Source organism: Ornithodoros turicata, chromosome 8 (assembly GCF_037126465.1).
Source record: "Ornithodoros turicata isolate Travis chromosome 8, ASM3712646v1, whole genome shotgun sequence".
In the NCBI taxonomy this organism is placed as follows: domain Eukaryota; kingdom Metazoa; phylum Arthropoda; class Arachnida; order Ixodida; family Argasidae; genus Ornithodoros; species Ornithodoros turicata.
The window spans coordinates 16913011-16940400 of NC_088208.1; the positions used below are offsets into that span (position 1 = coordinate 16913011).

General features: G+C 46.0%; 2 protein-coding genes and 1 long non-coding RNA gene across 8 annotated transcripts; 1 reads left to right on the top strand and 2 right to left on the bottom strand.

Annotated features, from left to right (window-relative positions):
- Window positions 1-821, bottom strand: LOC135366551 (ATP synthase subunit C lysine N-methyltransferase-like). Its single transcript, XM_064599294.1, has one exon. The coding sequence runs from the start codon at window positions 636-638 to the stop codon at window positions 42-44; it is 597 nt and encodes a 198-aa protein (XP_064455364.1). The 5' UTR covers window positions 639-821; the 3' UTR covers window positions 1-41.
- Window positions 822-4549: 3728 nt separating this feature from the next.
- Window positions 4550-9268, bottom strand: LOC135366552 (uncharacterized). Its single transcript, XR_010414214.1, has 3 exons — window positions 9181-9268; window positions 8914-8977; window positions 4550-4638 (listed from the first exon to the last, which is right to left on the bottom strand). It is a non-coding gene; the product is annotated as an uncharacterized LOC135366552 (long non-coding RNA).
- Window positions 9269-9456: 188 nt separating this feature from the next.
- On the top strand, window positions 9457-26316 carry LOC135366548 (cysteine protease ATG4A-like). Of its 6 annotated transcripts, none has more exons than XM_064599287.1 (14): window positions 9526-9552; window positions 10520-10547; window positions 11342-11440; window positions 11698-11769; window positions 13043-13141; window positions 13935-14039; window positions 15559-15631; window positions 16196-16275; window positions 17077-17258; window positions 18262-18340; window positions 19848-19987; window positions 22145-22201; window positions 24797-24905; window positions 26106-26316. In XM_064599287.1, the coding sequence occupies exons 1-14, from the start codon at window positions 9541-9543 to the stop codon at window positions 26168-26170; spliced, it is 1200 nt and encodes a 399-aa protein (XP_064455357.1). In that variant the 5' UTR covers window positions 9526-9540; the 3' UTR covers window positions 26171-26316. The 6 variants fall into 6 exon arrangements, with proteins under 6 accessions (XP_064455354.1, XP_064455357.1, XP_064455356.1 ...); XM_064599286.1 differs by lacking the exon at window positions 10520-10547 and adding an exon at window positions 9633-9727 and having other exon boundaries at window positions 9535-9552; XM_064599289.1 differs by lacking the exon at window positions 9526-9552 and adding an exon at window positions 10613-10683 and having other exon boundaries at window positions 10529-10547.
- Window positions 26317-27390: the final 1074 nt, after the last annotated feature.

A 27390-nucleotide genomic window follows, 5' to 3' on the forward strand; every position in this document is an offset into this window, starting at 1 on the left:
GACGCACATATCACGATTTAATACTACATTAGATGCTCACTTCACTGCATCTCGTACACCCAGACCGTATCGATACCAGTCCCCTCGGTTAAAATCGGCTTCAGGCCGGGCACTGGGAAACGGCAGGCAACTACCCAGCTTCCGGGGCGAAGTTCTGCACAAAACTTTTTCTCAAGGTCGGACATCATTTCTTCCACGCCGAATATCACTACGTTACTAAAGGGACTCAAAGAAAACCTCCATAAATCTGAGCGTATAAATTGAGCGTTCCTTTTGTGCAACAACGACCGAACCCTGGAATATACGACGAGCCAGGGATTTAGTTCGACACCCACAGCCGAGGAGAAACCAAGTTTCGCTGCCTCGAAAACGACCCTGCCGTCCCCGCTTCCCAAGTCCACAATGTTGACCTTCGTCTGGCGTTTCCGTAGCACGGACGCAATGTTCCTGATTTGTGTGTCCGTGGCAGGCACGTAAGGCAAGCATATTCTTCTAAAAGCCGGCGATATGAATGGGAGTGCAACAGCGCAGATGCCAAATGCACCTGCTCCAGAAGCAAGCAGAGCGAGCTTGCCGATGAGACTCGTTCGTTTGACGTGATCGGGTTTCTGGTCTGCAGTGTTGAGAAACTGCTCCATGTTGCTGATTTGTCAGAACATCAACAAAGTTCACTGTGGACAACCTGTAGATAGTAACGTGGAGCACCAATGGCACATTCGGAGCATCGCATTTACTGGCGGTGATTTACCGGTGAGTATTCATGGGGGCAGACATATTATTAAGCAACACCTCTGGGCCTCTGGCGGTCACTTGCGTCAAGTCAGCCCTTTTTGAGTTTCGGTTTCCCTCCGAGATGTGGATAGACCTCTCCCTGTTTGTAAACAAATGACGTCATACTGTTCGACAGCGCCACCAATTTGGTAGAGTTGAACTACGCTCGAAGCTAGGGGCAAACAAGGTCACGCCCAAAGGCCACGATCATGAGGGGATTACGATGGTTCATGAAAGGGTCGCTACCTTCGGTCCTACTTTTCTTTCAATAGGAGACAGCGAACAAGTGCCCATTCGTGGAACCCAGCCCTCCCGTTTCGATATGTTTCGGTTTCAGTCTGTCTACCAACGTCATGATGACGTTTCTCGGGTAGAGGTCTATTGGAAAGTTGTGAGCGTGACGAGAAGCACCCACCGCAATTGTTTTCTACAGCGTGCGACTTGCGTTTCTTTTTCTTCCTTTCTTTCTTTCCCTTTCTCTCTCTCCTGGTAAGAAAGAACGCGCGCGAAATCCGAAAGTGTACCACGTGACACGAGGCGAGCGCAACTACGCGCGCGCCTCGATTTCAGAGCTCTGCGTACACAAGAACATACAGCAAGAACTACAGCCGAGAAGCGACCTTCATGTCGCGTTCCGTCTCCCATGTGGCAAACATTATCAGTGCGACCAAGCGTGGGCGTTACAAAAGCGTTACAAACTTGCACGCTTCAAGCTACCTACTCCTTTGGCAGAGTTCGGTGAAAGTTTTTCTTCGGGAAAGGGCATTTTTTGTTTATTTATTTATGTATTAATGCGTTAGCGTTAGAGTCATCGCTACTAGAGTCACTAAATAGGGGTACAGAGTATCGCATTCCTTTTTCCGCGCCGGAGCCGCCGTTCGGCGTCCGCGATGGGGCTGTGCGCTGTTCTCCGGACGAGAAGGGAGATTGGCGTCCCATTACTAGGTGACACAGCCGCGCCGGACTTAAGATGGCGGTCTCGCTCGCATGCGTGGCTCAGTGTCGCTACTCTGCTCCCTATTTAGCGACTCTACTCGCTACGAAAGAATCGCGGCGTGGTCTGTCTGTAGCCACGGCGCGGCGCGTATGCGCGGTAGGGGAGAAGGGAGGAGAGGACGGGTGGAGAGCGAGACGCGGCGCGTCGGCGGTGCAGCTGTGGTGGTCGACAGGTCCAGACGTGTCTATGTGGGGGCGCCTTGGGTTATGAAAACTGTACGGAAGAGCGGTGGCAAAAGAAGGCTATTACTACTTTGTGAGGAGGACGACAGGACAATACACTTATGAGAACGACCCACGTACTGGAGTGTGTTATCGGACTGGCCGCGCGAGGAGCAAGTGTGGGAACGCGGAGGGGGCGCAAGTAAAGGCTCCGTGGACGCCACGAGGAAAGAACTAGGCGCCGCTACGGACGTATGTAAATCTCGACTCGCACCCGTGTGTCGTGCGTGTACAACCGCCCACGCGCAGACCTCCAACTCAGCGTCCAGTTTTGCCTGCTAGTTCTCCCCAACTGCCGTCTGGGCCGTCTGTACAAGGGAAGAGCCGAAAAGTCGCCATCCCGGTGCGCCCTCTGCGGCCAGTTCGATCACCCGTTTATTTACGGTTTCGGTTTCTGTTACAATATCTCGATCGCGGTTTCGAGAATGGGCGTCAGAGGTCCACCGTCACAGGGCTGGAGCGAGCTGAGGTTCGAAGGATGCGTGCAGTGTGCCGGTGTAGGTTCAGTGTAGAAACGAACGGAACGACCAATGAAACGTGACGCACGTTGCACTGAAGCGACCAGTGTAACATATACGCACTCATGGACCAGTTCTGTCCAATCCGTGTCCAGAAGGATGGCGTGATAGGACGGCACACACTCTACACGTGGTAGAGAAAGACTCAATGACGTCAGATGGTACAACAGCGCCACCAACTTGGTAGACTGAAACTATACTACAGAAAAAAAGAAAGAAAAAATCAGCAAGCCACAAGAAAGCCACGTCTAAATGTATATTTTCATATTGCAAGGTTTTTATGCAGTTCCTTACATATTATTAGTTGTATGGCCTCGTTCTGCTCCATTCTACCGGTAGCCCTATCTCTTTTCTGTAGCCCTTTCTAAAGATGGCTACCGGGCGCTTTCAACTTCAGGAACCTGAACGGCACGGAGCTTCTCTCGGAGTGCACGTGGTGTCTCTATGCAAAGCGAGCACGAAGTAAGTCCTAATAACTAACCACATTCCGCACAGGATTACAACACTTTCGACTTCCGAGAGGATGCAACCAACCCTTCGGGGGCGCCTTCTTTTCTTTCCGCGGTGGTCTGCGAATGCGAATGGAGACAAGCGACTAAAAACCTGACCTCATTTGTGTGTAGGAGGTAAGAACTCCTATCTGCAGGTACATTTAGTTACGAGTGTAGTGTAGTAGGTGTTAATATTGTTATTCTACGCTTCGTAATTGTATTTACACTTTATGGTTCAATACTTATCTCCTTCATAACGTTCGGATACCGGCCAGTAGACGTACAGCCATCCGGGTAACTCTATCCATTGTTACGTCATTTGAGCATTTGCTGTGGCACCCAGTCAGACGCCAATGCGGAGGTACTCATAAAAGAGAATTTCGTCGCGTAACACGCGCATATAGCCAACCATCCAAACCAATAATTTATTGAAAACGTTTTTTTTGTGTGTGTGTGTGTGACATGTGTGCAGCTACACTCTTAGAAATGAACTTCACCACATAGCGCGCTCCTAGCTAGCCATCATCCCGAATGATAACGTTCTCGTTCTCATTTGTTAAAAACGGGAAGCGGAACCTATTTTGTCGTACATAATCGATACATAACAGGCTCCGCCTTCCGTTATCAACAAATCAGGAGCGCGAACGTTGTCATTGGGGACGGTGCTTGGCTAGCAGCGTGCCATATGTGGTGAAGATACGGACCTATCAGATTCATCTATACAAAAGACGTCACAGCCAACAACAAGTTAAAACCACCGTTTAGAGCCGACACAGTCGGCGGGCTAGCTTGGTAGAGTTCACAGCCTCGAAGAAGAGACCCTTGAACTTCGTGAAACAATACGGCTTTGAGCAACAGTGGCGTTCTCCGTCCGCCAACACGTCTGTACCAACGTCATGAATACGTCACGGTGACGTTTCTTCGGTAGAGATCTATTCTTGCCATATAGCTACAGCCAGTGGCGTATCTAGGGTGTGGCAGGTGTGGACAGGTGACATGGGCGCCAGGTGAACAGGGGCACCATTATGTGGTCGGGTGTGAATGTGCCAGGTCGGGCACTCAACCTGGCACATTCATAAATGATCTAAAGCACCCGCCACTAGGGAGGGTGTAGTGTGAAACCTAGTGCGGACCACACGAAAACGCATCCCCAAGGACATCATGTTAACCATGTTGCCATGGGCGCAGGTAGCTCCAGATACGCCACTGGCTACAGCCGCTGAAACTACGGTCATGATTGGCGGTCCATTAATGACTATACGTCACGTCGTTTCGGGCTTTGTTTATTTAGGTGGTAGTGGCTAGGTGGCACCGGAAGTAGAAGGCTTGCCAACCTCTTCGTAGATGTGTTCATCGTTCTCCGGAGGCACGAGTGATCCGTAATGTTCTTCTACTGGTTCCGTGCCACGCTTGCTGTCTTTCGTTGGAACAGCCACATCGTCATAGATCGGTTCGTAGTACATTTCCTGAGGCACTGGAGGCAACGGTCGTCTAGGAGGCGGGGGTGTCGGGACGTCTTTCACCGGAAAGGCAACGTCATCGTACATGTTTTCATTCAACGTGCTGGTCTGCGGCGCAGGATTTGCCGGTGGTGGCAAACGCTGATAGAAGGGCTGGTGTTCAGGTTCCGATCTGCATGGCTGAATTGAGCGCAAACGAAGAAATTAAAGTGTCGCTACGGCACTATAAAGCTCATGTCTCCCCAAAACATTGTTTTCTTTCGTGTGACACGGAAGTATATCTTAAAATCAATATCTAGTTTTGAGAGGTATGACGTCATCGGGTGTTCAATCTATCCACGCGCCTGTCAACATTGCCCCTCGAAGGTCGGTTCTCGTTTCCTCGCCTACAGCTGCTGACAAGGCTTTCAAAGGGGGGCACTGGGGAACCCCCCCCCCAAAAAAAAATAAATAAATAAAAATATTGTGATTAGCAGCGTCGTGTTCTGCAACGAATCAGGGGGCTTAATCGTTTCACACGTTCAACTTAACGGCACGAGACAGCTGAACGAGTCGTTCAGGCTAACGAAACGAGCAACTTTATCGATGCTTTGCGTGGTCGCAATCTCTGCTCCTCGTGAAGCTTCTTCTTTGTGGTTATTTTGCACGTTGCGAGTGCTCACGTGTTGTGATGTCATCGCATTGAGCGAAGAGCAGGCTGGCAGCGAGGCTGCATCTTCTCTGACCAATAGGACTGTTTCATTTGTTCCGATAGCTCGCATTCGCGTGCTCTCATACATGCTCATTGCGTTCCAATGTTCGTTCCCAGGCTCGTTCGTCATCTTCTTTTTCTTCCCGTCTCAATATATGGCTCGCTAGTCGTGTGAAAATAATTAACAAACATGTTCATCACTGTAAGGATAATCGTCGAGCTACACGCAAAAAAAATGTAAATCATTTTCATACCCTGACGATGGTGTCGGGTGAGAATTGTCTTAAGCATGATACGAGAACTAGTGTGTGCTGAGTTCTAGTTCACGTGGGAGTCCGAGACCAGAAAGGAAAGACGTAGTGGTATCAGAAGTATCAAAAGAAGAAAGAGGAGGGGGCCGCCCGTTCTCCTCAACGTGTACACTTATTTCATTAACTTTATGTAACTTTTTCTTCAAGCATGGAAGTACAACGCGCAACCTTACAGTCAGGCTTCATAAACAGTGCGAACAGCATTTCTTCCCGGACGGAACAACTTTACAAAATCTATCTGGTCCAGTTGAAAGGCATCCTGACGCCTAAAATAAAATAAATTCGCAGTGCAACAGTTTTCTAGTGAGCTTGAACAGAACATCAGTGAACTGTTTTAATTCCATGTTAGCAGCCCGAAGCAAGAGAATGTTATGAAACTATTCAAGACAATCGACCTCAGAAAATCCACAGAATCCTTTGCTCTTCCTTTCATTGCTACATCAACACTATGTCCGCAATGTACTATTAAAGAGACACGACTATATGCATCCATTTCGCCTTTGTTGTTCATCACAACACCCGTAGCTATCAAGACGGATTGAAGTACACGGTCACAAGTCCTCACAAACGGTGCGGAGAGCTTTTCTTGGCGGACGGAAGAACTTTACAGAATCTGTCTCGTCCAGTTGAAAGGCATCCTGACGCCGTCACGACCATGGGGCACAGTTAGGTGCTTGTGTGGTCGCCCAAGCGAAGAATCACTCCGCCATCTTTCTTGGGCAGCTTCAACGTCAGCGTGTCGTTACGAATAACGAAACGAAGAAACATATCGACGCCCTGCTGTGGCGCAATCCCTGCTCCTCGTTTAGCTTCTTCGTTGAGGCTATCGTGCTCGTAACGAGCCGTTACGTGTTGTGATGTCACCGCCCTGAACCAACTACAGCTGCCAACGAGGCTGTAATCTGGTCGACCAATGATGATGTTTAATTTTGTTTGGATTGCTCGCATGGTTTGTCTATGGTTTGTCTATGGCTTGTCGTTGTCACTTCTTCGTCTTCTTTCTCGTCTTCATCTGCATCTTCTCGAGAATATCTGACAGCCCTCATGTAACCACTGGTGTAAATACGATGAAAGGGGGAACATGTCATTTTGTACACAGTCGTGGAGCAATACATGTTCGTTTCTGCAGAAATTCCGTTTCTGCAAATCTCCAAATGAAGATGTTTCACATTCTAACGAGTGGGTAGACCCACTCGTTAGGCAAACGATCTAATTTGATCGTAACTGGACCGAGAGATTACGCCCCTGTCACTTTAACGTAAAAAGCGCGTCATACACCACGTGCTCGAGGTCCCGAGTGCCTCGCGCCTCGTTAGATCATGAGCCATGTAGGCAATGAAGCCTGTGAGCACGTGAACACATTCGTTAGGCAGACGACACCGTCGGTCGTTGCGCGAGCAAGAGATTACGCCTTTGTCCCGTTAACGAAAAAAGCGCGTCACGCGTCACGTGAAACGTGTCACGTGTTCGTGTTAACGAGAGCTCCGCCCCTCGTTGGCTCGCGAACGATGGAAGTGATTAAGCCCCCAGAGCCGTTTATTAGGAGAGTTTGACCATTGGGAAGAGTCTGTGTCAAAGCGCGTCATTTGACATCACACGACGGGCTGTTCCGAGGCCAGTGGCACATTTCGGATCAGAGCTACCACCTTGAAATCTCCCATTCCACTCTCTGGAGCAGAGACACAGCCTTGAAATCCCCCCTACCACTGCGGCTCGCCTTTCATTTCGGACAAGTGGGCGGAGCTATGACGTTCTGACGTCACGGCGGGTCCCCCACCTCCGGGCGGCAAAACATCATAGAATGGCCACTCTCTCCTCGTGAACGGCTCTGCAACGAATAAAATGAGCTCCCGCTAAAGAACGATGGGCACAGGTGACCTGCAGAGAGGCCTCTGTTCCGCACACCTTTCAAAATTGATACTCAACTCTTGGAAAAGCCTATCGGAAAATGAGAGAACGTCGTGACGTAACTATGATCCCGGGGCACGTGACTCGTGACATCGGCTGAGAAGATGAGAAGAAAGGAACAGAAAGAAGACTCGCGGGGACTTATGGACGTCACGCGACGAAGTATGCGGCTGCTCTCTTCGACTAGTTGTTTTCATAAGTTTCATTGCGCAGTGACAATACATCGCACAAGGAAAATATTTTCCATGGTGACTCCTGATGGACAACATGACGAATAAGCCAGGGTTTGGGGCCATGCTACATGTCACCTCATTGCTCCTTTCATGTGGGGCGGAAAGCCAACACCACGCAGACACAAAGCCCGATCGCTTATTGAGCGACATGACGTAACAATGAAGAGTCCGCCAAGCACGACGCTGCACTCTGCGGCCGTACCTATGGAAAGGTGCCGCCATCAGCCGCAGAAACCGTTTCAATGTCGTGTGCGGCGATTGGCTGAGATCTGGGCTGACTGCTGCGATTGGCGGACTTTGTACGTCTACGTGCGAAGGAGTGAGAGGAAGCATCAAGCAATCCTCCTGTATCTAGGTAGCGTTGGGAAAGCGGTAACGTGCGCTGCAGCCAGGAAACAGACGCCACAGCTTCCGGTGACGTCACCTACTCTTGGAGAGTCCGAAAGTAGTTTTGCGGTTCTTTGGAAAATGCCTGGAAGTCCGCCATGTCCACTGACGGCAGTTATGTTTTGCGTACTTAGTCTTCCAACGAGCATGATTTACAAGACGAGATGAAATGTGTAACGCCCGAGACACCTGGCCAGTGGTGTAAGCCAGAAGCATAGGCGTCGACTGCGGGGAGCCTGAGCTCCCGAAACTTTCCCAGGGGGGGGGGGGGGGGAGAGGAGAACAGCACATGCGTACATTCTGTGCTTTCCTTTCTTTTCTGCTGGCTATTCTGCAATCTTAAACAACGCTTCTCGATTATCTTGCACCATCGGAGCGGGAATGTGGATAAGACTAAAGTAGAGGACTATATAGTCAGTGCAGGAATACTGGCGCCGTGGGCGAGGGTAGGGAGTGTGCTTACATCGTGGTTTGGAGCGACAATGGCAAGTCCTAAACTATGCGTACCCACCCAGAGTGTTCATTAATAATCCCACAGTACAATGTACTCAAAGTCGAGCGCATTGGGGGCGGTCTTAAGGAAATTTAGTGCTTTGCGGCGCAGCATCGTCCAGGAGATAGGGTTTTTACATAGGGAACACGACCGTATGGAGGGGCGGTCGCCCGCCCCTCCTTAAATCCGCCCCTGGTGGAAGGGTAGGTGGAAGGCCTTGAACAGCAACAGACCCGTGAAACTAAAGAACATTGATAAGATACATATACCGTCCACCCCCATTGCACTCGGCTTTCAGTACATTGTGCTGCCTGGGAAATAAGCTGCACTGTTGAAGGCAATGAGAAAAAAAAAAAAAGGAAAGCTGGTCAACTTTCCTTCCGGAAAAGCGAAGAAAATTTAGGCGTTGAAATGACGAGTGGCATGACTTACCCAACAGCACATGCTTCCAACTGTTCCCATGCACGTGTCCGTACTGTAGGTAATCTGTTATCTCCTAGAAGTCACAATCGGAATGTCTTTCACATTGGCGTTGTCAGTTAACGTCATGCACACGAGATCTGGTTTTGAACATGTGCCACTCCTTATCTTATGGCACGTTTTTCTCCACGCGTGTTCACATTTTTGGGCAGCTGACAACATCATTGTGCTCTGAATACTCACAATACCCCACAACAGTGAATACATCGTATGACGTACCATGGACACCACATTATAGCTCGGGTGAGCAACGAATATCCTAGTCGTGCTTGGCGAGATCCGCACGCCTCACGTGCTAGTCTTTGAATTACCAACGCATATCTTGATTGAGAAAAATCGATTTTTGTTCTGAAGAGTGAAGGTGTCGCAATGGGATGTAAGTACCTAATTCCACACGTCTCATTTTGCATGCCGTTGATCATCATCAGAAGTGCGCAAGCCGTGGCAATTTGAAATCGAAACCAGAAAACGAAACAGCGATGCTGGCAGACACCACGAACGCTGAATCTGTCAGAAGGCGATTTTGCGACACGTTTCAAAAAGTCAGTCCGATCCAAATCCAGTGTTCTAAGATGGCTGATGTTTTCAATGGTACGTTTGTGTCAAAATAGTATGTGACCATGTAAATGTCTCAGTTTGTCCTTATTGTATTGCGTCGTGTGCTGTTAAAGGCCCGGTTTCGCTTGAGGACGGCTAGGCACCTGTCATATGACCGTCGTGCGCGTGGGTGTCATGAATTTTTATAGAACCTTCAACGCCAGTGCAAGTACGTCACATAAATTTTGCCTTGTCACTTCGGTTTCCAGATGTTTTCTTCTTGCTCTTGCTTACACGTGCTTTGGGCAGTCGTGGCGGTGTGCATGGGTTATGGCATAACGCAGAATAAACAGTGTGCAACGCTTCCTCACGTATGTTATATTCGTGCCAGAGCAGTGTTGTCCTTGTGACAGAGATGACATCACGAGTCAGCTGACGTAATCAGCTGACTATTCCTGCCTTATTTATTGAGGGCTGTACGTTGTACGCGCCTCGCTTCATCTACAAAATACCTTTATCACGAAATTTCGCTCTCGGAGAGGGTGGAAGAGGGGACAATGCAGTATTGCCGATGGCAACGGAGTGGGAGGCTCAGTTGTTTCGCCACTAACGCATGAATACTTTTGGCATTACTTTTTGACACCCTTATCTTATCATTGCATCGCAAAATTAGTATTCATTTGCAGACTGTGTGTCCTTACTTTCTGCCTGTAGTCCATGTGTGCTAATAGGCGCTTGTCAAATTAAATTTGGTGCAAAAGGCATTTTTTTTTCGCGTCCCTAAAAAATAATGAATGTGTGTTCTCGCGAATATATCCATTCACATGGTACGTATCACATTCGATGTTGAGTAAAGAACATGTCTGCTGTTTTTGATCTATGGTATTCTAGTAACATTAGTACTTGGTTGAAAATCGTTTTCACACGGTCAATATTGTAGCATTAACTCTGTGAGTATTGTCACCGCGACAATACAATGTCTGTGGGTCCATAATTGAAGCATTCACATTCTTATATCCAGAGGCGCACAGATGAAAACGTGCCGAAGCGTAAGGACCCTATGCTGACAGAAGTCGCATTTTAAAATGTTTTCCCTTATCTTTCTGGTGGGCAGGGCTCGAGGTGATTTCACGCCGCTATCACCGTCCCGAGGCATGCTTACGGTGGTCATACATGGATGGAAGGGTGTGCTCGCATTCATGCTCGCATTCATGCTCGCATTCATGCTCGCATGTTGCATAACAGCTAAAAATGGGGAAATTTTGACACATGTTTCAAATACAGTGGGATTTCGAAGGGCATGACGTTCACTTGCTCGGGGGTGTCAGAGCTCCCTTGGCACATGGGGTTGAGGGGTGTGCACGCGGACTGGTACACTTGGAACTTTCTGTGTGTAGAAAAAAGCCGTTTTAGAATGACACAGGCTACACGCAACACAGAATATTTACAAACATGTTATACGATTACTAGAGTGTTTTTCTTATCGGTTAAAAAAAAGTTACCAGCAGTATGTAAAATTGCACATGCAGTTAACATGCACAGAATTAATTGCAGAGTTAATTGCACTACGCACATGCGTTAACATGCAGGATCGGTGAAAATCTGCCTGATAGGGCTTAATATCAGACACCCTGCCCAATCTGCATACGTGAATGGGGATAGGCATCCGAAGCCAAAGCTCAAGGGTGTGGGTGGGGTTTGGGTTGCCCTTCGCCCCACCTTCTAATGCCCCCTCCACTTATTGTACTCTGTAATTTGTTTGGTGGCACTGGTGTGTCTGCGACAACAGCGTCAGTGTTGTCCCGATGATATTTCATTAATCTAACACTAAACCGTTTTACAGCGTGTCTATCATACGAGCCGGGGATAGTCGAATATGAAGATTTCCAGCCATCAGCTGAACCTGTTTTCATCTTAGGAACAAAATACAGCACCTTACATGGCAAGTACAAGAATTTTCTCACTTCTTTTTAGCACGCTCCCCCCCCCCCCCCCCCCCCCGCCTCTGTTTGTAGACGACAAGTGTAGAGGTATCAATGAATAATAAATTAATGTTAATGACCCCTTCCTGGGGTGTCCTCAGTGGGATGCTTATTTTATTAACATAATTTTATCATGCATGATATGTCCTTGGTATTGTCCCATTATAGTCTTCTCTATAACATTGTTATACTCTTAACATGGTTTTCTACAAACCAGACCTCGAGGAACTACGCTCCGATGTCAAGTCACGAATATGGCTGACGTATCGAAAGAACTTCCCAGCAATAGGTGAGTTGAAATGAATAAAATAAGGATCTTGGTTTCACTGGCTATAGAAATTATCGGGTGTCGCTGAATAAAGTTTGATCGCTTGACCTCACCACATAGAAGTTAACCCATTCTTTAAATTATTGTTTTACGTTTTGTCTTTGCTTCATGTTTTAATCGTGGGAAGTGTCAGAAATAGAAGACTAAACCTGGACATATCTCGGACAGTAGATATTAAAGAGGCACTAAACAGCTCCACGAATATTCGGGCTTTTGGTACCTAGTGATCTGGCTACCTTGGGATTGGCGAGTGTAAATATGTTCAGAATTGACCTCACCTCCCGATATTACAACAAAATCAATGTATAGGTGCGTGACGTCAAAACAACGTGTGGCTATTGTCGCCAGGGCATGAGTGCGAAAAGGTGCAGCGAATATTTGGTTGGTTTGGAGCCATTATTTACTTTTTTGCGACAAAAGTTTTTTTCTAAACGTCACTGTAAGAAACGAATCGCACCGCGTTAGAAAAAAAGTGCACCTTGCATACCTGTTTATTGCCCGTTTTAGTATATAGAGCCACTTCAAACGATTGGCCTAGCTGCAAAATCACATGAAGAGTTTACGACAAAGAGTACGAAACAGGAATGGGACTAAAATCGACATGAACGAGCATGCACGATGACACAAGCTTATCAGACGCTGCTCTAAAAAATGAGGCGAATCAAAAGTTAGCGATTCCTCCCGGAGAGCCATCATTGCTTTTCTTAAAGACGATCTGATGGTGAGCTGACCTATGGTATGAAAGAACTGATATTCTGAGGCTGGAACAAGATAGAAGGGACAAATACATAGGCTCAATATTGAGGCTTTGTATGTACTTGTCTCTTCTATGTTGTTCCAGCCTCAGAACATCAGTTCTCTCACGTTCATCAGTTGCCGCCTGCGTCGCTCCCGTCGTATGAATGTGTGTGCGTGAGTGAGCAAAAATGTAAGAGTGAAAGGAGGATGAGTGAGAGAGAGAGAGTGGCTGGTTTGTCCCTTCATGATGACGCACCCTGGAAGTCGCCGAGAAGGCGTGTTAGCTTAGCTCAATTGGTAGAGCCCCGGACCGGCAATCCAGAAGATGTGGGTTCGAGTCCTACAGCTGGCTAACCTTTTCGGTGACTTTCATCTTTGACCTATGGTACTTGAACACAACCTGTAGCAGCAGTGGTGCAGCTGCATTAGAAGCTTGACATGGCACGATGCTAACGAGATACGCGGAAGTGATTCAGCAGTGAGGTGGTGTACGCAGGTGGGACAGGCCCAACTTCCGATTCAGGATGGGGCTGCATGCTCCGCTGTGGCCAAATGGTCCTGGCACAGGCACTTATCAGGCGTCACCTTGGTAGAGGTAACTACACTTTAATGTCTTTCCTCATGCCGCGATGGTGCCACGTGTTTTGTGTACGCTCATATTTTCCCTCCAGCTTCGGTGGAAATGCCTTTAATTGATGCACAGTTTTGTTTGGTTGAACTGTCTTACAAGTAGGCGACGTATCGTGGATGGGTCTGTAGATGCTTAAAAAATTTCAGCATTTTAACGAGTCCTATCCTGTAAAGGCTCGTGTAAACCAAAATTTCTTGAAAGCTCTGTTGTTTGAGATTGCTGCCACTTCTCAGCTGTTGGAATGAAAATTTATTAAATTAGTGGAAAGGTGTAATATCTAAGGTGTATCTACTAAATATAAATATCTAAATGTAGCGTGACTAACTAAATGTAAGTAAATGAAGCCTGTAATCTAAGTATAACCAATAATATAAATAAATACAAATATAACAAATTCCTTCCCATTGTACAAGATCATTCTGAAATAAAACCAACAACAACAAAAAAAAAAAAACGCTCCAAATATCCAACAGAACCAACATTTTAATTCTAGTGGCACTCAAATACTGGCGTTCTGACCTCGTATTGCAATTTCGTTTCGACTTTTTTATTTGCTTCTACTTCCGTTCGACCTTTCGGAAAGTTTTAGAAATAGTAACCTCTCGCCAGCCGCATTAAAGTTTTTACATAACGAAACCTCAAAAGCAGTCAACACTAATTACCAGGTCATTTTACAAAAAAGTGTAGATCAGTACATATCTTTGCGTGATACTGAGCAAATTATTTATCCCAAGTATCGATGTCTGTTTTGGTACAGGGTGGAGATGGAACCCCGAAAGCAGCAGGAACGACAGGGAATACATGGATATTTTGCGTATGTTTCAAGACAAGAAGAAATGTCCATATTCGATACACCAAATAGGTGAGAAAGGTTGATAGGACACTATTTTGTTAGTCATGCTAGTATGCATTGTAGTGCCTGAGTGCACATCTGAAGTCCCATAAGCCACTCTCTATGCTACACCCCTGAGCAGGAAGTGCAATTTTTTCTTGTATACTTTGAGTATGAGGCAGGCAGGTAGCAAAAAGATATACAGGGTGAAAGAAGGAAGTCACTGTAAAGGTTAGCCAGCTGTTGGACTCAAACCCACATCTCCTGGATTACCGGTCCAGGGTAGTCAAGTCCTACAGCTGGCTAACCTTTTCAGTGACTTCCTTCTTTCATCATTCATTTCTTAGGCACTTGAGGCTATGTATGTATGTGTCCTTTCAATGTGTTCCAGCCTCAGAACATCAATCGCCATCATATACAGGGTGTTTCAGTTAAATCCCCGGGCTAAATAATTCGCAAACGGGTGCACCAATCGAAGAACTTTCTTTTTTGCAAGTATCTGTCCTATACCACCTACAAGCTGCGCACTGTGTGAACGAATGGAAGGCACTCATTATTTAAATAAAAATTCAAATGAGTTTTGCAAAAATGTAATTTCTAAAGCAGGGTGCCTTCGACATTAAAAATGGGTACTACCCCTTTTAGGACCATCAGTGAACGCCTCTTAGAGAAAAATCTGCCTCCGAAGCGGGTTATTTGTTGCTTAATTAATTGGTTTCAATTAACATATTTTTGTCGCGGCGGCTCGCGGAGAAAAGCAAAAGGACGCTCTTCCACTTCCTTATCCACCAATCAATTATGTTCTTACACCAGTTAATTACGTCCTTTTGCGCTGTGCTGCGACCAGCCGCGACAAAATATGTAAACCGAACCCAATTAACTACAGCAACAAATGACCCACTTCGGTGGCAGATTTTTCCCTAAAAGGTGTTCACTGAAAGTCCTAAAAGGGGTAGTACCCATTTTAATGCCGACAGCGCCCTGCTTTGGAAATTACGTTTTTTACGCAACTCATTTGAATTTTTATTTAAATAATGAGTGCCTCGCACTCATTCACACGGTGCGCAGCTTGTAGATGTTATCGGACGGATACTTGTAAAAAAGAAAGTTCTTGGATTGGTGCACCCACCTGCAAATTATTCAGCGCGAGGATTTAACTTTATCTTAATTTATTATTTATTTAATTAATTTTTAATTAAGTAATTAATTTTTATTTTACTTAATTATGTCTTTTCTATTATATGCTTTGGATTTTGTGCCACCCAGGCAATGTGACTGGTTCAGTGTTTCATACTTACTGATAATTGTTTTTCATTGTGTTTCATACTTACTGATAATCTTTGTGTTGCTGATATGCTTGTATCGCCCCACTCCCCCATGTAGCGCTCTTATGAGCCCTTGGGGTGCTCTAAATAAATTAAATAAATAAATAAATAAACAGAAACCCCCGGTATAGTTGTATAGTTGGGTATAGTTGTACAGTCTTGTCTTAAGTTGCTGCATTTTGTCACAGCATAGTAATGGAGAAACGCGGGGTGTTGTTATTCAGCACAGATGGGAGTCTCCGAAGGAAAAGCCGTTGGCGAATGGTTTGGACCAAATACTGTAGCTCAAGCCCTTAGGTATGTTGGTTGCCTCCCTGCATTTATAATACGTACACCCTTGAGTTTTGGGGTTTTATGTTTTTCATAATTTGTTTTTATTTCAAGAGCCGTGAAACAGTAAAATTGGGCGATATTTTGTGAAAGGTGAGATTTTCGGGTGTAAAAAAAAAAAGTAAAGAAAACGCATGCGATGGCGAGCGCAAACACCACCTGCAAAGTAGTACTATTTAGTATTCACCAGTGCCTGTGTAGCTTGTACATTGCAAATTTGGTGGTATACAACAGGAGCTCTAGAACAGGGTACAATCAGGCTGTATCATACGAGAAAGAGCAAATTTTGAGGTTCAGCTTCCCACATTTCACATGAACCGAGATGACTGAGAGAGTGGACTCAGCGTGAAGTTTTCAGCATTCTCGATTGCGTATGCGGATGGCTGGACCTGCACTTCGGCGTCTGGGTTTTACCCGGAATGATGATTACGCAAATCGGAGTAAAAAAACGGTTCTACAGGGCATAACCCTAAAATACCAGGCTCTTATAATACCGAGCAGACTGCCTTGGTGACATGATATTCCTTCCAGGAAACTAGCCATGTTTGACAATCGAGGTTCCCTAGCAGTGCACGTTGCCATGGACAACACTGTCATCATCAGTGAAATCAGTAAGTTAACAGCTTGTGACCACAGCACAGCACCCTACAGCGGCGCGCAGACTTGCCTTAAACAGCCAGGCGCGTGTCGTTGGACGCTGATAGACAGCTGGAAACAAGATTGGAATGATCCACTATCCCGTTGAAGGGAGGGTCGGTACGCACGATGGATGCGTTGGTGTTTTGGGCTTCTCAGGAGCACTGCACCGTAATGTACCCTGTGTGGCCTTGTTCATGTGTAGACCCTGAAGTTTTAGGGTTAAACCCGATTTTTCCCCGAATTTGCACCCCGAATCGAGGTTCACCGGTTTAGGGTTAAACCCGATTTCTACCCGCAAAACTGCACCTAAGCTAGGCACCTCACGGCAATGACATACTAATTTTTCACAAAATACACGGTTGATCTCAACGTCTGATACTCTGCATAGGCTGTACAACGAACGTTTGTTCGACAGTAGAGCCCGATTTATCCCCAAATTCAGTCTGATGGTAATTTTTCCGCCCGAATTTGCATGAATTTTCGACATCAAGTGATTGACCTGAATTTTACCCCCCGAATTTGGAAAAAAATAAAACCCGAAAACTTCAGGGTCTATTCAAGTGCTTGTAACTATCGGTAATCAGGGAACCGTATCCATTGTGGGCACCAACCCTCCCTTCAAGAGGATAGCGGATCATCCCAATCTCGTTTCCAGCTGTCTATCAGCGCCCGATGACACGCGCTCCGCTGTTTAAGGCAAGTCTGCACGCCACTGTAGGCGCAAGAAACTCTTGTCCTGCTTGACACCTTATTGTGTGTTACTTCCTCTACAGAAGATGTGTGCAAGCTGAAAAGTGTGTCGGCAGCAGTCCCCCCTGCGGAGGAGCCATTACGGAAGAGGCCCAGTTGCTCCGCGCGCTCAGATGAGCCACCACAGTGGCAGCCGCTCCTGCTGTTCATTCCATTGAGACTTGGCCTTAGCGAGATCAATCCCATCTACTTCTCTGGAATTAAGGTGAGATGCGCAGAAAGTTGGGCTAGTTGGTGAGACAGCATACTGCAGATGTTGGGACGCGGAAGACAGGGACTGAAGGAAGCACACAAACACAAGCGTCACTCGCAACTAATATGTATTGCAGGCAAAAGAATGCTTTTAAAACACAACCAGTAGGCGACACGTGCCGGGTTATAAGCCTCAAACCGTGCTGATAGACGCTGATAGATGCACGCTGATAGACGCATGTGCGTCTATCAGCACGGTTTGAGGCTTATAACCCGGCACGTGTCGCCTACCGGTTGTGTTTTAAAAGCATTCTTTTGCCTGCAATACATATTAGTTGCGAGTGACGCTTGTGTTTGTGTGCTTCCTTCAGTCCCTGTCTTCCGCGTCCCAACATCTGCAGTAAGGTGAGATGGCTGATCAAAAAGGGAATTGGGATGCAGTAATACAGCCATGTTGAAATATCATAATTAGAGCCTGAAGTTTTTGGGAAATTTTTTTTCTCTCTAAATTTGGGGAGTAAAAATCGGGTAAATAAACGTGTGCTCTAAATTCATGCAAAATTCATGCAAATTTGGGTGGAAAAACTTCCAGTACGCTAAATTTGGGGATAAATCAGGCTGAGCTACTCCAATTTGTTCGGTACAAATAGTGATGTAACTGCGTTTGCTGCCAAACAAGTTAGTGTGCGTTCCTACAGACATCTCAGTGAGGGCAATTTGCCAGGTAAATATTGGGTTTCACCCTAAATAGGGTGCAAGCTTGGGGAAGGATCTCCCTAACAGTATAGGGTAACTCTACTTGAGGAACGTCATCGTTAATTAAAAACTGTTTTTGTTTCACAGTACCAAACTCTGATAATTACCTGTCTTTCCAAAATATGTGTTATTGCATTCAGCTTCCATACAACTTGCTGGAAGGCCCCAACTATATTCACTATTGTTACCGCATTAACCCCTGTAGTGCTGGCATGTATGCAAGCCTGATACATGTTGTGCATGATAAATGTGTATTACAGAAAACGTTTGCCATGAAGCAGTCCCTGGGTTTCATTGGAGGAAAGCCCAACCATGCCCTGTACTTTATAGGAGTTTCTGGTAAGTTATGTTGGTCTAGTTTTTGGTTGTGAGTTCTCATTCGGATACCTGTAGTTAACACTTTAATACAGGAAATGATACAGTCGTTGCTTGGAAGTTCCCAGTTCCCAGTTCATAGTTCCCACTCCCAGTTCCCAGGCATTCTGAAACCGGGTGTAGTGGGCAGTGGAGCAGCAGTTTGGCTGGTTGGTACAGGTTCATCAAGAAACTAACAACAAATACACAAGACAGCCCAAGATGCAGCGGGACAGTCACGATGCAAGATACAGGACCGCTCGCGAATAGTCCTGAGTTGTCTTATGTATTAGCTGTTACTTCCTTGATGAACCTGTACCAACCAGCCCAACTGTTGTTTTACTGTCCACTACACCCAGTTTTAATGTACCTCAACTCATTACTGTGGTCGATCAGGGGTTCTGTGAGCGAAAAAAAGGCTGGGAACCCCTGCTCCCAAACAATGAACTTATCATTTCTATCTCCAACGTTTAGACCGTTGTCTTCTCTTCTCTTCTATGCACTTGTTGTTGCTTTTTTGATTTGAGGAGGATTTGAGAAAGAAAGATAAGGAACTATCATTGCAAAAATCCTTGCAATGTAAGCATTGCGAACAGTATTTAAATTGTGTCTATGTGCCTTGGCCAAGATAAGATATCCTTCGGTTAGAGCGGTCACAATGTGTCATTGTTCTGTGGACCAGTGATTAAGTTCAGGTTGAAATATTCTTGTGATGCTTTTTCGACGTTGACAATTGTATTCCTGGGCGATGTATTGCTCAAAGGTATTGACATGTTATAGGACACCTTAAAGTGCCACAGACTGAACAGTGCATACAAACTAAAAAATAACCTTGATTTTATTTCGTAATATAAATCATAAATCAACCTTGCGCAAAGAATTCGTACGAAAAGTATAAATGCCGTCTCTCAACATTGATCTGTGAACGCTTACGTAAATTTTTGAAAGAACACACAAAACTCCATAGACAAGGATTCCCAAAGAGTAGGTAAAGTCCATTGCCAGTTGACGTCTCTCCCAGCAACGGCGTGAACGTCTCCGCCCTTCACCCAACGTTGGAACTCAGCCAGCAGCTGTGGTGAGGAGAGGGAAATCAACCTTTGGGGAGCAGTGTTGCCAGAGGCGTTCCAGATTTTGCACTCTTTGAAGTCATATTTCTCAAGACTAGATATTAATTTTATGGTGCTCCTACTTCACATAGAGGAACACTGTTTTGGGACAATACATTGTGAGACATGTGGGTTGCAATGATATCAGTTCGGTTAGACTCTGAAAACACGAGATTCAGCCCACTGTGGCACTTTAAGGAGCCATGAAATGGCGCTTTTAGCATTGCTCAAAAACCATTTTGTAAGGCAGTCTATCATGAGTGACCATGCAGAACATTTACATTGTGCGGTGTCTAAGCACTGCACAATTTGCAAAGCTCTGTTGTACTTATCCTGGAGTACTGTTATTTATATTTGAACATATTGTTTCTGTTTACCCACAGGGGATGAGCTTGTGTTTCTAGATCCCCATACGACACAGTTGGTATGTGACCTGGACGAGGAATGTTGCACTGACGAAACCTACCATTGTCCGTATGCTAGCCGAATGGACATTGGCCAGCTTGACCCTTCTGTTGCTCTGGTAGGTAATGATGCCTCGTATGTACACATGTACGCGAGGAACACTATAGCACCCATCACAAGTTTGCTTCAGATTACTTCAAAGGCGTTGTTCATTTCGTAGCTGTTGTTATAACTCAAATTTTTCATTCAGTTACACAGTTCCTATCAAAATTGTACTGACCTATTTTTTTTGTTCAGCACCACCCCACGACCATCACTATACTCATGCAGTTGTACAAAAACACATTTATATAAATGCACAAGCAAAATGAATAGCAAGATTATAACATAGATGATAACTTTACAAACTTAATTAATTTATAAAGTTCAACGACCAGTTGGCCTTGTAACTAAGAATTCAACATGACGGCTCCAGGAAAGCATATTGCTCACCCGAATTCCCAAATATTTTGCTACCTATATAATACGTGTTTGTTTGACATATACGTACAGGGCGTTTCACGTAACGTGCCATGAAATTTTATTTCAAAATCTATTCGTCCCAAAATTATAGAGCTGTGCGAATAGCAAAATTTCCATTGCGAATAGTTTACGAATATTTCGCTTGTACTGTGAATCGAATCCGAATAATCAGAAAAGGCCCAATTCGAATAATGGCGAATACCTCATGGTGAAATATTTTTTGGTGTTGTGCTCATTAGATGTGTTCTGCTACAAACATGTGGGACTTTTCATCCAGCATAACATATTGTGAGAGAAGGGTCCCTCTGTGTTGTGAATGGTAGACTGCATTAGTGGGATGAACTGCATTGAGAGTTAGTCAACATGTTCCATGCAGCCTGCTTTGTGTGCATCTCCTCACTTCTATGTTTACATTGTAAATTTCCTGCACTTTTATTAGAAACTGCACATGGTGTTTCCATCTGTTACATCTTCATTCAATCTGTATTTGCTGGAACCTGCCTAGAGTAGAGTGTTGACCATGAACTCACAAAATTTGTAGACTTTAGTGACAGAATCTTGTGAACAGTGTAAAGCGGGCTTCACGTAACGCTCGGGTGTAATGAAGTGAAGCCGACTTGCGGAATGGAGGTAAAGTGAAGCGGGTGTCACCTAACTCTTGGATGTAACAAGGCGAAGCCCACTTGCGGAATGGCGATCGCGAGATCTTACTTCAGTACTACGCATTGAAAAAAATATTAGAAATTTCTCAATACTGAAAATAGGTTGCGAATAGCATCAGATATTCGTTTCATATTCGAAATTTCGAATGTTCGCGCAGCCCTAAAAAATTGTGTGGTCGACGCTATTTATCTCGGGAGAGCTTTTGCTGCAACTTCGGAGCGCTTTTATCAATTTTAATTTAAACAAAATTGAATTGTCTGAATTGAACTCCGGAATTTGCAAAGTCGACCTCACCGTTCCTTTTTTTTTGTTTTTTTGTCGTAAGCAGAAAGTGCATGACAGGGTTGCGGAGTTGCCACTCCGGAGTTGGAATGATTCCGGAATCGTTCCAGATTTAGCAGAGCCCGGAATGGAGTTGGAATGGAATGTCGGAAACTGTCCTAGGAATGGGAATGGAATGGTCTGGGTTCCCCTGGTGGCAGTTTTGGCTTCAAAGTGCTGGTTTCTCCCCTCGCGCCCCTTGCACCGCCCCTACTCACGGTCAAGAGTGAAATAACCTTGTCTTTGTGCTTTTTTCCGTGCTTGGTAATGTCAATCTCCTCCAGCACTGCTGGACTTGCCAGTACGGTTACCGGTCCTTTTCTTTTATTGAGGGAATTAACGGAACGGAATTGGGTTGCCAAGCCATTCCAGGAGTGGGAACTGACCGTACCTTTTCATTCCGAGCAATTGAAAGGAACGGAATTTGTCGCAAATCTCCATTCCTTGGAATGGAATTGGAACGGAATGGGAGACGCCATTCCACAACCCTGGTGCACGAACTGTCATCAGGTCATCTCATTGTCATCAGAGGACATGTTGTTTTTATGGTTGGGTGCTCCTTTAAATTCTGGTCAAGCATCGTCACCTGTCATGCGTTATTGGCTGTCTCTGTATTGACCATATAACCAAAGGAATTTGACAAACAAAGGACAATAATGTGTGGACAATAGAACAACACATCCTTTCTGCTGGTGTAGGCTCTGAGTCGTAGTTTTTTCGTCCGCTTTAAACGACCGTTAATTACATACGAGAAATTTTCTGTTTTCAGTGCTTTTTCTTTGCAACGGAAACAGATTTTGACTGCTGGTGTACGTCTGCTCACAAGGTGAGTGAATGCTGCATAGAAGTAGACCCTTGCATTCTGGGGATTTTATGTTTTGCCAAATCTGGGGGGAGTAAGAATCGTGTTTCACGTTAGAAGGTGTAGGGCAAAACCTATGGTGGCATCATGTGAAGAGAGCAGATTATAGGGTGGAAAAGAAAAAAAATGGAACGTGAGACATCGAGAGGCAGTACCGAGTGTGAGGTATCTACCGTGCGAATTTAGCAAGGGTTACACATTTCGATCGCGTCGTAAAAATAGAAGGTGACGTCTCTGGCGCTTCAAACTCTGCACACTTATAGTCGTTTGTCTCGTGTTTTATCGATATTTTTTTTCAAACACTATCATTTTGAAGAAAAAGAAAGTTAGAAGCCGAGCAAATTCTCACCCCATGCATTTCCTATGGCCTATACCGTCCGAAACCGCCATATTTTCCTCTCTCTACTTCGCGTTCACTTCACCACGTATACCGTATTTACTCGCGTAATTTGCGCACCCCCACTTTTTCACTGAAAAAGTTGTGAAAAAAATAAAAACTCGCATAATTTGCGCACTCCTACTTTCGTGCGCCACAGAGGTCGTTCCCCCCCGACGCTCTCGCATCACGGGGCGCATGCTGCCCCTTCTTTCGAAAAAGGAGGGAGATCCTCACCACGAATTCCCGACATCATGTTGCGTAATGCAAGCAACGACTCTCCCTGGGTGGAGGAGATAAGATCAAAGGGATTACCCGGTATGGAATCTTATCTCTGTTTTGACCTTTTATCCCCTCACTACAATAAACAGCCAAGCTGTGTGACATCGCGCTGGCTTAGGAAAGAACGACCAGAACACGGGGAGGGAACATATCAGGAAAACTTCTGGCGGCAACATGCGCGTCAGCATTCCGCAAGCTGGCTTCACCTAACGCATGCGTGCTTTAGGAGAAGCTCGCTTTAGAAAAAGCCTGCAAAGCACGTGCTGGGCCTTTTTGAATCATCTCGCGAATTTTTACAGCATTGGCCAAAAACGAAGAGAGAAAATCCTTACGACCGACGTCTTTCACTGACAGTTATAGAAAATGAACAGTCACTGTCTATTTTCTTGCCTAAATTTTTATTTTGGTGTAATTTTTTTTAAATACGAATTTCAGACGATACGAATGTCTTCCGCTACCCCGTGAGATTCCTATCACCGAGATTGTGTTGTATTATTCACCTAAAGGACCATCTTTTAACATATTTTGCACATTTTTCAAGTCGGCTCGTTAATGCCTCGCGTAATTTGCGCACCCCCAACCTTCGCGTCATTTTTCGGTAAAAAAAGTGCGCAAATTATGCGGGTAAATATCGTAGCTGCCTCGAAACCCCGCATCTGGTCCATCTGGTTGTTGGTTGCCATCCTCGTTGACCAGTGACCATGGTATCGAAAATTCCACATGAAACAGTGGCATAGTTTGACTGCTATTCGATGGAATACTACATCACAAAAGCAGATACAGGATGTTGCAAGTGTGCTGAAATTCCCTCTCGGGAAAACGGCATTCTCTCGCTGGTGCCAAACATGGTAATACGTGTTTCATAGATGGCATTCCGGATGCGATCGTCTCTCTAAGTTATAAACTGCTCCTGAGAGAGACAGTCTGAACCACGACCTACTAGATTATAACGACCATGTCACAATCAGCAAACCCTATGAGGTGCCTGTCCGCACGATCCGCCAGCGGCGCTACTGACGCGCCCTGGCAGACTGGCGCACGATTGGACGATGGAAATTTGAATTCTGAACTCGCAGAAGCGTATGTACGACAACCGTAGCAGACGACAGCGATAGCTCCTATGAAAACGCGTAGAATGATGATAATAATCAACCTCAGAATTAAACATCTGTGGAAGTCCACAGCTTGTACAGAAATACTGAGGTAAGCTGAAGTACAAAGTATTGTAGAAGTTGAGGAAGCAATAACAAGGACGATCAGAAGCGCCACCGCTGCCTTCCAAAAATGCGGCGCATGGGAGGGGTGCGCCTGACGTGGTTGTTATAATCTAGTAGGTCGTGGTCTGAACGCATAACTATGTACTATAGTCAGTCATGACTTAAGTCCTACAATTGGGACCGCCCACTCATCCGTCGAAGGCTCCTGCAGTTGGCTACCAGCCTTTGCACGACGCCTCCGCTTCGCGATGTAGTGCTGGCCTCCTCTCTCTCTCTCTCTCTCTCCCCCTCTCCCCAGTCCCCACTTGGCCGTGCCGCACCACATTTGTGCGTGCGCGTAGCAGTTCTTCCGTGGGGGCTGGGTCAAGTGCATGATTTACGTCGTCACCAGCTATACACATGTCAGACATTCGATAAATTTAAAAAATCCAACAGGTTCCCTTATATTTCCTCGTGAACTGAATTGCCACTGAAGTTCTAGCATTGAACATGAAACAAGCTGTCACAAACTACTGGCCAGATAGCATGCTACTTGTTGCTGCCTAGGGAGGCTTCGAGACTGTCGCTGCAACAGTTCACGCTTGTCCTTATCCTCATGACTACGCCTCCTTACCCTCATGACTATGCCTCCTTATCCTCATGACTACAAAGCATAATAATTACAACATTGTGGTGTTCAAACAGCACCTGGTCGATAAGGTGAAGCAACCACTATTCGAAGTGACTAACCGGAGGCCTCCAGGTTGGCCGCCGCTGGAAGAGCAGAGAAAGGATCTCGAATGTGCCAGTCTTGGTGAGCACAGCAACAGTATTACTGGTCTGTTTGTCTATTTGGAAAAGTACCATGTGTCTGCTCGCGTAATTAACGCACTTCGGTACCCAGAAATGTTCTGCTATAGGGGGGGGGGAGAGAATAGGAGAACCCCCTTTCTATCTGTGTCCTTTGTGCCATAGCTCCAGAAGAACCGAACATGTAACAGTATGTATGTAGTTGGTAGGGTAACATAGGAATTCAGTTAGAAATCTGCTGCCAAATTCTGCGTCGGCAAAACATGCTTTTGGGCGCGTCCCAGCTCTGGAGGAAACCAAATGTTTTTATCAAATGTCACAGTATTCGACGTGTGTAGTCATTGGCATTGCAGCTGTACTCATGGCTCCGGAGTGCATTTAGCAAACCATCTATCACCCTTCCTTGTGCAGGCCATAACTAGGTGCAGGCCATAACTAGGTGCAGGCCATAACTAGGTGCAGGCCATAACTAGGTGCAGGCCATAACTAGGTGCAGGCCATAACTAGGTGCAGGCCATAACTAGGTGCAGACCCTAACTAGGTGCAGACCCTAACTAGGTGCAGACCCTAACTAGGTGCAGACCCTAACTAGGTGCAGACCCTAACTAGGTGCAGACCCTAACTAGGTGCAGACCCTAACTAGGTGCAGACCCTAACTAGGTGCAGACCCTAACTAGGTGCAGACCCTAACTAGGTGCAGACCCTAACTAGGTGCAGACCCTAACTAGGTGCAGACCCTAACTAGGTGCAGACCCTAACTAGGTGCAGACCATAGGTGCATAACTTGTGCAGACCATAACTACCGCTGACAGGAACAGTACCTCCAGGTGATACCCTTGTGATAACTGCCTGTTTTGCCCCTGCTACGTTTCTAATCAAATCATTGTTCCAGGGAGGTCAAATAGGTATTGGTCTCTATGAGAGCCTGAGCTTGGGCACAAAAACAGCAGCAGCAGGATGTAATGTAACACACAGTTGCCTCTTACGTTAGATTAGGTTAGGTCAGGCCGCTCAGGCTTTCGTCGTCCTGGATTTTGTTCACCAGTTCGCTTGCGCCTCTTGCCATCATTGTTGATTCATTAATGCTGTCCGCTGTTTGCCATGTGTATGGTTACGGGCAAGCAAACTGTAATGCTTATGAAAAAAAAAAAGTCTGTTTTCTTTAAACCATGCTTGATACAATTTTTGTTCGCTTTCCACACAGAGTTTACAGTCCTGGATCGAGACAGGAAGTTCGACAATTCGGATGACGAATTTGAGATTCTATAAGCAGCAGCAGTAATCAAGAAATGACAAGGATGCTATGATGTGCGATTGATGTGCTTTATTTTAACCTGTGAATGAGAGAGCTATATGAAAGTTATGCGAATCACTTTTTGTACCACAGAATAAATTCACCTTTTTTAGCCTCTTAAGCACAAGTGTTTGTTTATGCACTAAATTGTCGATTAATGTTCACTGTCGAGCCTGCCTATAACAAAACGACCAGACAAAATCACATTGTTCGTGGCAGAATGCCACTTGCAGTCTTTTTCAAAGTAATGCTTAGTAGTGAACATCGTACCTTCCATGCGTTTCTTCAAAGAGCACAGACGAAGTTAGCCAGCGTCTTCGGAGCTCCACAGCACCAAGGACTGCTCTCTCCCTGTGTAGAACACGGCGAATACCCGCTCGAACGAGGCTTAGAACGTGTGACGGCCGCCAAGCTCGACCGCTGTGTACGGCTATGTAAAGCGCTATCCACACTTGGTAGTTGATCCAGAATGCAATGCCGTCAATCCCGAATTGGAACGGGGGGTTGAAGGAACGTCTGAATGGTGGCTCCAGCAAACCTGTGGAACTCCACACAGCTCCTCAACTCTGTGCCACAAAATGTCAGGAACGAGACACTCGTGAAAATCGTGCTGCGCAGTTTCATGGCTGGAGCAGAGAGGACATCGACATTTGTATTGTATTAGCATCAAAGTGAAAGACTAACCACAGAGGCTACCTCCCCATAACACCGCAAACGAACTTAGGCGTGTATTGTCATAGAGTAAGGGACCTGTCTACGAAGGCAGGCTCTTATATAATGCAATTTGTATTGTCATCAAGCAGGAGGGCTACCTATGGAGGTAGGCTCCTTTACACAAACAGAAACACTAAAAGCGCACTATTCTGAAAGGCAAAAGTTAACAACGCTCCTAAGGGAGATTGCTGTACGAGCCATGCCTTGCTAACAATTCATGATATACGGGAGTGTCGCGACGGAGGACAGTACAAGTCTAACAAACTGGCTAGAACAGAATGCGCCGCTCAGCCTGATCATAGCGGAAGATGCGAGTGGAGCAAAGCCAGCGACGGAAGCACTCGACTGAACCGAGCACTGCGTGTTCCCTGGCGATGAGCGCCCGTAGTCCAGCACGAACTGCCTGAAACAGACCTAAACCCCCGCATCGGGGTCACCGAAGGCTAACCGGCACCGGCGTGACCAACTTTGCAAATTTATT

Excerpts from the sequence above, each read along its gene's own strand:
- LOC135366551 (XM_064599294.1), bottom strand. The coding sequence starts at position 638 with ATGGAGCAGTTTCTCAACACTGCAGACCAGAAACCCGATCACGTCAAA.
- LOC135366548 (XM_064599286.1), top strand. The coding sequence starts at position 9,670 with ATGACCGTCGTGCGCGTGGGTGTCATGAATTTTTATAGAACCTTCAAC. Across the intron at positions 19,988-22,144 it reads TTGACCCTTCTGTTGCTCTG|TGCTTTTTCTTTGCAACGGA; the intron begins GTAGGTAATGAT and ends TTCTGTTTTCAG. Across the intron at positions 24,906-26,105 it reads TCTCGAATGTGCCAGTCTTG|AGTTTACAGTCCTGGATCGA; the intron begins GTGAGCACAGCA and ends CTTTCCACACAG.